Source organism: Chelmon rostratus, chromosome 19, assembly GCF_017976325.1.
Source record: "Chelmon rostratus isolate fCheRos1 chromosome 19, fCheRos1.pri, whole genome shotgun sequence".
Classification (NCBI taxonomy): Eukaryota; Metazoa; Chordata; class Actinopteri; order Chaetodontiformes; family Chaetodontidae; genus Chelmon; species Chelmon rostratus.
The window spans coordinates 12,359,330-12,370,324 of record NC_055676.1 but is presented as its reverse complement, the minus strand read 5'-3'; the positions used below and the strand labels follow the sequence as shown (position 1 = coordinate 12,370,324).

The following is a 10,995-nucleotide window of genomic DNA, read 5'->3' as shown; positions in this document are numbered from 1 at the left end:
TGTTTAGTTCAAGCTGCCACCACATCTTGCTGTGTTGTGCAGGCTGTGATTCTTTTGACTGTGAATAACAGCTGCAGCCTTCACTTATTCTTATTATTTCCTTATCCTTTGTTTTCATGATGTTAATGGTCTGTTATGCCTCCTCTCACCACCTACATGTCAGCAGCCAGAGGGTTGAGTGCACTGTAAGCATCAGGACATGTTGTGTGCTGGTGTAGTGCATTTTACCTCTGTTGCCATGGTAATGTTTGCAATATTGTGTTCTCTTAGTTATACAAGGTTGTTAAGGGATATTCATAAAGCTTTGAAAGTGGATAAGAACAGCTTCCCTGTGTCACCTTATGTTGCAGTTCTTGTTTGTGCAGACATACAAACACTCATAATCTTACCTGTGACTCTTTTTCAACGCATTATCACAAAAGTAGCTGAAATGAAACATTTCCTCAGTTGTGTTTACTGTCATTAAATCATTTTTATGGCATGCAATGAATAAAACGAATCCTTTTTGCATCTCGTGAATAGACTTGGTGCCATTAAATTTATAATGCACACAAAAAGCAGAGCCATTTCTTGAAAAAAAAAAAAAAAAAACTGGCTGAAAGCATTTTACTTGAATCATATACCATTCTCCTCTTATAATGTCTAACATTTAAACATTTGCACAACAGTGACTATAGTTGCTGCACCTAAGGATATAGGGACAAAAACCCTCTGCAAAACAAATGTACCACTCAATGTATTATAAATCAACATGGAAGCCTTTCTGGAGCCCGGAAAGACGACACAGGCGCCTTGAAAACCTCTGAACACTCTGAAATGATTTAAATGAGGCTTTCACCAGATGGCCGCAGAGGGTGGCAGCCCCTCAGAGAAAGACATAAATGGATGCAGTCGTTCAACTGTCTAACACGGTGACTGGTGAACAAGAAGTTTGATGAGGTTTTAGTGATGTTTTTCCTTCCTCCTATTTGCACCACACCAAGTGAGTTGAGAGCCTGCAGCATAGAGCATTTTGCTGTACAGCCACAACAGGTTCTCTGTAATATATGTATGTATACAGCTCACATCTGGTCTGGCTTGCACTGTCCTAGGACAGTGGAAGCACATTCTATATACTCTACATCCTCTTTTACTGAGAGACAACGGTGCAGATGAGTCATATTTTGAAGGCCAATGGAAAAGCATGGCATTGAGGGCTTTACAATTCACAAACGGAGAGTGCTGATCTTCTGTTCTCCTGCCCTGCTGGGCTCCCAGCTGCTTCAAAACAAACTTTATGGAGCGTTACTTTGGTTCCACCTGGTGGTCACCTTGAGTACAACCACTGCACATTACTTCCCGGGCTTATTGCGCTGAGATAGAGCTGTAAGTTTGTATGAGCTATGGGACATCCTCCTTAACTTGATTAGAGCACACTTTACTGCCTCCCAAATCAAGCTAGCAGCCTGTTAATGTAATTGAGTCAAATGACGAACGGCTGACTCAACAAATGAGGAATTGCTACCAATTAAATAAATGGACTTCACTGACTGGACAATGATGAAAATGTTGCGCCGTCACAAGACCTGGAGCTGGACGCCAATAACATCCATCTTTTATGCCATTAAAGATTTGAGAAGCATATATCTCTCTCTCTAACTAATACCATTAATTAATCCTTAACGCAGGATCAATAACGAAAACACAGACATGTGTAAAAGGTCACTGGTCTTTGGTTTAATTGGTACAACAGTACAAACAGTAAAACAAGGCACTGCGGTCAATCAGTGAAATGCGAAGGCCACGGAGGAAGAAAAAGGACAGAAACAGCAAGTCATCAGCAGAAAAAAAGCTCATAATGTGGTCTGCAGAATAAAAGACGGAGCTGGACGTTCTGACGTCCCTTTTACTCGCCTCCACACAGCTCCAGCAGGATTTTGCGGTAGTCACCAGATGTGTCTCCCTGCACAATAAGAGAAAGATCAGTGAGACGGCAAAGGGCCACTGCAAAGGACAACTGTGATCACTCTCATGAAGCCAAACTGATAACAAACACTGTGATGTGCATATTCAGACCTTTGAAAAACCACACAATAATACTCATGATATGACGTTAGCTCATCAAATTAAAGAAAGCGGTGATACACTGAAGTCACAGTTCAAAGCTGCATGAAGGAATTACATAAATTTAGTACTCTGTTTGAAACTTGGTAGTGCTTTTGTAAACTTTGTGCCCCTGGTACTCTGTTATTATTAATGCTATCATATCACAGCTGATGTATAGCAAAGCTTTTGCTGACTGCAGTGTTTCCCTGCGCCTCGTCTGTAGCGCCTTACCTTGATGAAGGAGTACAGAGTCTTGCCATACATCTTCAGGAACTGCGCCTTAATGTCCAACATGTCAATCTCGGCCCTAGCAACCATTATTCTGATGAGGACACTATCTGTAGTGCCCAGCCCCTGACAAGAGAGAGAGACTTAACCCTGCTTGTTTTTACCACATACAGTGCAATATCATCAGTCTGCTCTTCTTACTCCATTACAGGCATGAAATATTTACCTTCATTGATTTGTATAATCGCTCTGCAAAGAATGTCGGCTTGTTCCTTATGCATTTCACTGGAAAGCAAAAGCAAATGGCAGTGAATGAGGTGCATGCTTTCACAGCATGAATACAACAAACTCAGCGGTGCAGGCTAAAAGCCACTTAAAATAAAACAGTAAAGGGAATGCACCATCTACAAGTGAATCTCTGATGCTTCACGACATTAGCATTTATTACAGGGTTATTGGATTGAATTGCATTAACCGAACAGGTGTTCCTATTATATTTGAGCTTTTACAGCCCATAAATTGTTGGATTTTGTTAACATCTTCAGTCGCTTTCTGCACTAAACCTCCCACAGAGCACTTGGCAAACCAGCAGAAAATACTAAACTGTATCGTATTCTCTTCTATTTTCACAAATCTTTATAAACTAACAATAGATATCTATTTGAAGGAAGAAAGACAGAGGCAGACCTATGGCCAGAAAGACGTCCTCCAGACAGCCAGACATCTCCCTCTTGATGCTGTCCTCGATGTCTCTTCCAGAAATCTTCTGATACTCCTCGAACACTGGGGGAAGAAAACAAGAACATTAATGACACTCATTCAAGAACAAATCCATCTGACTGTCGCACGCTGATTTTTCATTATTAAACTCATGACACTACGTGAGTGAAGATGAAAGTGAATCCACAACATCCAAATCCAAAACTTCCACAACAAAATCACCCGATTCTACGACAACACTTTCGTAGCTTAAGAAAAAGGAAGTAAAGTCAGAATACCTCGCAGCAGGTGGCTTCGGTTCCTCACACAAAGCACCGTGAGGAACTTAACCTCATCCGTGCCCCATCGAGCCTCACCAGCCTCATAAATTTCCTGCAATCACAACATTAAAAAAAAAAACAAAAAAAAAAAAAACTTGAGGGTCATAACTGAAACACATACTTTCATCTAAAAGAACCTGAACTCTTGCCTTGGCATCTTTAACAGCCTGGGCCTCGTCCACTTTGTCGCTTTCGTCCCGGCCGGCCTGCAGCGCACGAGACACAGCAGCAGGATATGCACCAGACAGAGAAAAAAAAAAAACAAGAAAAATAACAAAAAAAGTGTTTTTTGGATGCAGAAGTGATTATAGCTTCCTCTTCCCTAAAAAACACTTCCTGAAAAAAGATTTTCACCTCTACCTCCTACTGATATTTATGTCATCCTGAGCATCCAAAAGACTTTCAAAATACTTTAATTCTGACAAATAAAAAGGAAGTTTTCTAAGAAGATACAAGTGAGTGAATATTTAGACTCTCTGCTTTGTTTTTACTTGAACTGTATTTTTTTCAGCTAATTTAATACTAATTAATGTCATATACTCTATAGTAACGCACCATAAAAAACATTCACATTAGTCCAAGCTGGGAGGGGCTGTGTGCTAATGTTTGCTCACCGTGAGTAAAGAGACCAAAACCCTCTGAAACATTCCAGATGTGTCCCCACACACAGCGTCTTCCAAGGATTTTCCGTGTTCTGCCACGAAAAACATAATCAAGGAATTAAAATATGACAATACCTGCAGATTTTTGGCCACTATAGGTCAGAAAATCGATATGAACTGGTAGATACACAGCCACCACACAGGACGTGGTTATGGGTATATATGGCTATATGTTATCAGACAGTTACCCACTTGTCAAGGTCGAATATACTGTATGACCAATACTCACTCTCCTTTTTGCTTTGTTTCTCACAAACTCCTGAGAAAAATGTCCGTGGCTCGCTAAAGTTAAACTATGTTCACAAGTCGCCGTCACCAGTCGCCGTTTGTGTGCAAGGCAGGTTTAAGACCAACACAATGGGCGGATTGAAAGCAGATTTGCTGATTTTCTGTGATTTCTACACTGTGAGCAACCACTTTCACATCAACCAAAATTGTGATTTAGTATTAAAATCACTAAGAAAAAGGAACAAAAGGGAGTTATGAGCCATACTTTCTATCAGGCATAAATTCACCACCTGTGCTGGTAGTATTGTAAGTGATACAACAAAGCACTACACCATAACTATTTATTTATATGTAGTGGAAGACAAGCCTCTTTAGAAAAGCACTTTGAAAATGTTTTCCAACTACTGTCATTGCAACCACAGAAAAACAAATTAGCAAACAATAAACTGCCACACAGGCAGCAGAAGTGGCTTTTATGAATAATTTATGACATCCAGTGTTTTCTAATAATGGAGGTCATAGCATTTCAAACAAAGAACAGAGGCAATATCAAATGTCATGAACCTGATGTCAGAAATTCCATCTATGGAAGGGACGCGCTTACCTTTCTTGTAGAAAGCATTGATGGTTTGTATTTCAGCGTTTGACCTTGAAGCGAGAATATCGATGAGACAAGCCTCTTCTGTTCCAGCCCCCTGTGATGAATGGGTTTGTGTTCAAAGAAGGAAATGAAGTCACCGACTGCGCGAGACAAGTTTATGAACAGCTGGGCACTGCAGTTTTTAGCTAACGTTACTCAAACAGGGGTAAATTGTGTATTTGGTGAGGGACTATTTTCAGCTGCGGATTAATACACATTTGATGCACTAATTTATGTCAGAAGAAACGTGTGTGTGGGGTTGCCTCAACATGAACTACAGCACGGTGCCCAGGTTGGGTGGAATGAAGGAACATGTGGCACAGTGCGAAGGTGTGTCTGAATGTTATCAGACAACAATGGCCTAGAGGAATAACACAAAGAGGATGAATTCATTGCTGGTTTTGGTCTTTTTCATGGGAGCTGCTGACAATCGCTCAACTTATCCTCTAAAGACAAAGCAAGTCAATGAGAAACTCTGACCTTCATTGATGTCCTCAGCTCATAGGCATCGTACACAGGGGCCAGCATGAGCAGACCTAGAACAACGCTCCTGAAGTTCCCACTCAGCTCTGAGGACAGCTCATCAGCCAGGTCCTGCAGGAAGACGGGAACAGATGGATTAACAGGAAGAACGGCCCACCAGTCGCTGCTGGTGCTGCAACCATTTCATCAAGAAGGTGCATCTGCGATGGAAGCTGATTATCTTTGACGTTAAAAAGTAAACACTGGCTCTGTGTTTGGTTTGTGTTGCCAGCGTGGACGTGAGACATGACTTCACACATTCCCCTCTTCCTCGGTTGTGTCCCCGCTAGAGGGTGTGGTTTCTGTGAGCTGTTCCACACAGCTCGCCCGTGTGACTGCATGTGGGCGTCGCCATGTGCAACATGACTCACTCTTTCTGCCTGCGAGGGTTCCACTCACAACCTCAGAGGAACTCTCAGATAACTTTATCGACATGGGCACAGGGCAGTGGGCTGGTTATTATCTCATTATGTCAATACAATTAACATGCCAAACGTCTCTTTTAGTTAATATATTGATCTACATAATCGTCACACAAAGAAAGAGTCAGTGAGAAGTGTAACACTGTGGGTTCAAAGTACGCTTTTTTATGGAGGGGAACATTCCCCTTTCCTCCAGACTACAGGGTCCTGTCTGTCCTGGTGTTTGCTAACAGGTGGTATTAATTTCTGGTTTACAGTTAATGGTTAAACTGCACACAAAGAGCACTCGGCTGTGTAAAAACCCCACCTTAAAAAAAAATCATGAGAGACTCCATAAGGGGATAAGAAGCCAAGAGATGACACATCCACTGCTGCTGCCAACAGCCTCCATCGAGGCTGCTTTTCAAACTCTTCTGGCGCTCATGTCTTTGCTTCCTCTGCTTCACACGTGCTGATTTATGATGCAAACACACTTTCATTCACTCTGTTTGCCGCCTGAGAGTGCAGCTCAGTCTGAACGCTCACCTTCCCCACTGCTTGTTTGTAGGCCTCTTTGATACGCTGCCTCTGGGCAATAGTGCGGTGTGGCAGGACCTCAATGATAGCTGCCTCATTGGTGCCTGCAAGAAATAATACAACACAGAATCATGTCACCTCAACCAATATTAGTCTAAAAACTCTAAAATTGTAAGGATCGTGTATTCCTATTTTTTGGAGCTCAATTTAAGAGAAAGGGTGATGTGTAGGACACAGAGTCATGCACCAGCTCTGCAACCCTGGAGACGAGATAACACAGTTGTTTTGCTGGCATCGGCATAGAAACCATCTGTTTGCAATACAGCTCAAACTAGAGTCAGGGGAAGATGATTATGCTCGCAAACGCTAACAGCATCAACATTCCACACCGTGAATATGCTGAAAGTGACAGAAATGTGACCGTTACATACTTCCGAGTGGTACATAACTGCCAACGTGGTTTCAGGACACTGCAGCCCATAATTGAGATTACTTTACTACTTTTTCCTGCATGATCAGCAAAGTCAAGATTAACTCCCACTTCCATATCAGGAGCGGAGAGGAAGCTTTACAATAGGTTGTGCGGAGGTGAGTGAAATATGAAAAAAGATAACTTTAAGCTGCCATGACAACGCAGGCAGTGGGCAACACTGAGTTTAGGTTTCAAACTTTCCTGGAGAGGAGGAAAAAGACCGAAGGAAAGAATAATTACATTCTTTCCCTCACGGAGGCCGAGTCTTAATGACACGGTTCAATATATCTTCAGCTGATGATGGTTTCTGGATGACGGTGGCTGGATCACTCACCAACTCCCTTCATGGCTTGTCTAAGCTTCTGAGCATCTGCCTCTGGGTCAAAACCCGCCGCCTCAGTCACTGTTCCACGGTTTCCAATCTGGTCAAACATAAAGAAATTACAACCCTTTATCTATTAAAATGAAATAAACAGACACGATGCTTTATGTCCTGAATGATGTACGTGCAGAGTTTGTCTCTGTGCACGTATGAGATATAAGACTTCATCACATCACAACTAGTTTTGAAGCCAACCCTGCATTAAAGAAACAAGCGTGATGTAGAGATTTGAATCTTCCGGAAAGTACGCTGAGACTGGACTATGAAAATGAACAATATTTGCATATTCATAGAATCTGGCTTTTTCAATGAGTAGGAAGGAGATGTGGTTTTAAGAATTTGTAAGCAGTTTAATGAACTTTTTTTGTTATAAATGTATCAGGCTGATTGTTATTCAAAACAGAGTATTTTAAATGTCTCAAAACACATCTGGAGGAGGCTGACATTCATTGAAAACTTTCTTCACCAATTATGAGAATAATTTCCACAAATTTAGTTGAAATCAAAATCACAGTGACCAAAACGATGTATCAGTATATTTCATTATGACTTTTTGCATTAATTAATCAGGCTAAAGTGCTGACAAATGCATTGACCTGCAAGGTCATCAATAATCAATGCACACTTAAAAATACTTATCTTTATGTTGTCACTGTATCTGTTTCATGGAAAATAAATACAACACTGGACCTAAGACTTAACTTTCATCACCAGCTGCAGAAGCAATTGTGCATCCAAACAGTAACACATCATCACAATATATTAATTTGTTGCCAAGCCCTATTCAAAACCAAGCACAAAAGGCCGCAGAGCTTCTACCGGTGATGCAAATAAATGTAAATGTCGCTGATTTCGTGACTGTTGAATCCTTTCACTCTGCACAGGTGGTACACCAGCTATGGGATGGACTTACCGCTGCCATTGTAGAAGGAGTGCGGATTTCCAAACGGAAGGTGCAGAAAGCTGCAACAGAACAAATAAATAAAGACGGTTTGTTAACTGCACAAGCCGCAGCATCAGGCTTAGGGGCCAGTAAATGACCTCAGCTTTGAGTGTGGCCCTCATTAACCTCTGATCAATATTGTATGCAGTTCATCATCTCAGAGGGGGTTTCCGTCACACACATTTGCTCACAGGCTCTCTTGTGTCCCACGTCCATGCTGGAGTCCCGGGAGCTTATCTCATTAAGATAGTGTTTGTGTAGACACACCTGTAATTACTCCTCTGAGAGCTGGGCTTTTCCGACCAGGAGGGATCAACTTACCCACAGACTCAGTCGTCATATATCTGTCAAAATCCACTTAGTTAAAAACTTACCTTAAAGGGCAATTTAGTTCACAAGCCGCAGTGCTTGCGGACAATGCATCCGCAGCACAGATGTTAATTAACTGGCGATTCTTCCCTCCATTTACACTCAAGCACAGTGAAAGTTTCGATTACTGATCTAACAGAGCCTGTCCTAGAATTTGACATTTACCAATCACACCTGGTGACCTGAACTCTTTGTGTAGGTCAGCAGCCACACCTGAGGGATTTGTGATGTAAACACAGAGCAGATGGCTCCTACACACACCTGACACCATGCGTATGGACCACAGACCACACATAAAGACAAAGTGGATCCTGTTGCCAAAGCGCAAGGTGTGCAAATACTTCGAAATCCTCCCCTGAACAAATAACAGCTTGTTTTTCCACAGGTAAGCAGCTACATGTATCAATTATTGCAGTACCAACACATTGTATGTAAATTAATGTGTGTATTGCATATTGGATGGCTTGAAGGTCATTTATATGAAGCTGTTAAACTTATATCTGTTTTCCTGAATGCAACTTTTATTGGACTTTAATTCTCAAACGCATTGTTTAGTATATTCAGCTTCTTCTCTTGCAAAGCAACTGATTGGTTAATGAAACTGTAACGTCAGCAAGTACGTTAGAAATTGAGCAACAGCAGGAGAGCTTATTCCTCTGTGCGTTACAAGACTTTACACAATGGTCCCAAAGTTAATATTGAAACAAAGAATTTCCCCCGAAGCAAATACAACTTTACACCGTCATGTTCAGGACGGCGTGAATGAAATGCAAAGACAAAAAGTCGTATCCAAAGTGATTCAGGAAACAGAGGTGGAGAACAGTTAACTTGTCATGAAGTTATGGGGCACACCCTGCGTACAGAGGACCAGCCGCGTCCGTCTGCGCTCCGCTCTGCCAAATCAAATACCGCAAAAACAGCTCGAAAACGCGACCGAGCGAACCCCGAACTCCACCTTACCTGTGCTGAAGGCGCTTTACTCGGCGTGAAAGCCCGACGAGAGGGTGAAGCGTCACGGTGGCAGGAAACTAAACGTTTATATGTGAACAGCGGCTCTCTCGTCCCACCCACCGGGATGCAAATACTTAACAGGGTCCTCCCTGCGCGCGCACGTCAGAGCGTGCGCGCGAGTTACTGCGGCTTTCATGGAACGTCGGCAGAAAGAGCGAACGAAACTGTAGCCTACTTCTTGCATCACAACAGGTATTTGGCAGCTTTATTAACTTTCTAGATTGAGTTTTTTTGTAGTCCAAATAGACGAAAAGCATATAAAGAATATTATTTTTTTTTTTCAATAAATAAAAATATCCAACAGTATAAATCCAGCTGAAACATTAGTGGATTCATCAATCAGCCGATTGACAGAAAATGTATTTGCAGCTATTATGATAATCGCTACAGCCATTTTTCATACGAAACATTTCATGTTTTCAGCTTCACAAATGTAAGAATTTGGTGCTTTACCGGTTAATTGATTAAATTAATTTAATGAGAGTTTAGCATTTTTTAATTTTACATTATTGGTTGGACGAAACAAGGATTGTGGAGGTGTTGGCTTTGGCTCTGCCTAACTCTGAGAGCATTTTCTTCCACTTTTTTTTTTTTTTTTTCCACAATTTGCAGTCCTATACAAAATACTAAAAAATGTGTTCCACCTCAACCAACTACAGTAAAATCCTCCTTTCACAGGATTTTACTATGTGTAAAATAATATAATGTTAGATTATTTCTTCTAGAGTAATGTAACAGTCACAGAGAACATTTTTCTGCACTAAGTACTTTTAATTTTCATACATTTTCCTGATTATACTAATTTTTTTGTCAAGTAACACTTTCAAAGAAGGACTTCCCGAGTATTTTTACAGTGTAATATTAGCAGTTTTACTTGACAAAAAGGATCTCAATACTTGCTCCATTACTGGTAGTCAGAAAATAAGTAAAACCAACAATGGTGGAGGAAGCATTCATTTTAAATAGGTTACATCACTGATGATGCATCCCAGCGCATCCTCAGGATTTATGTCTAAAGAAAGTAAGTTAAAGTAGCAATACCACAGTGTAGAAATATACTTTTACAAGTAAAAGTCCTGAATTCCAAATTTTACTTGAGCAAAAGCACAGAAGTATTGGCAGCAAAATATACTCAGAGTACCAAAAGTAATCATTTTGCAGAATAACCCATGTCAGAATAATGCAGTATATATTCTTGGATCATAATTACATTTGTGCATTCAAGCATTCATTTGTAAACATCACTTTAATGTTTGAAGAAAGCAAGGGGCAAAATTTAGCGAAACATATTGCTGGGTAGCTTAATCTAATACATCAATATTTATTTGATTATATTTTGTGTAAATAATCTGAACCTGTAAAGTAACTAGTAACTGTAGCTGTCACATACATGTAATGGAGGAAAGAGTATATTATTTTTCTTTCAAATGTAGTGGAGTACAGGCATAAAGTAACATAAAATCAAAGTGGTCAAG

The 10,995-nt window shown here is 40.9% G+C and overlaps 1 protein-coding gene across 1 annotated transcript; it reads right to left on the bottom strand.

Moving 5' to 3' along the window:
- Nucleotides 1–1,694: 1,694 nt before the first annotated feature.
- On the bottom strand, nt 1,695–9,599 carry anxa4 (annexin A4). Its single transcript, XM_041959852.1, has 13 exons — nt 9,470–9,599; nt 8,111–8,160; nt 7,150–7,237; nt 6,353–6,447; nt 5,364–5,477; nt 4,848–4,938; nt 3,968–4,047; nt 3,503–3,559; nt 3,312–3,405; nt 3,001–3,096; nt 2,540–2,598; nt 2,317–2,439; nt 1,695–1,942 (listed from the first exon to the last, which is right to left on the bottom strand). Exons 2-13 carry the CDS (start codon nt 8,117–8,119, stop codon nt 1,886–1,888), a joined length of 963 nt encoding a protein of 320 aa, XP_041815786.1. The 5' UTR covers nt 8,120–8,160; nt 9,470–9,599; the 3' UTR covers nt 1,695–1,885.
- Nucleotides 9,600–10,995: the final 1,396 nt, after the last annotated feature.

Coding starts and splice junctions, on each gene's coding strand:
- anxa4 (XM_041959852.1), bottom strand. Junction 3,560..3,967: donor TTTTGGTCTCTTTACTCACG/GTGAGCAAACAT, acceptor CGTGCGCTGCAG/GCCGGCCGGGACGAAAGCGA. Junction 1,943..2,316: donor CTCTGTACTCCTTCATCAAG/GTAAGGCGCTAC, acceptor CTTATTGTGCAG/GGAGACACATCTGGTGACTA.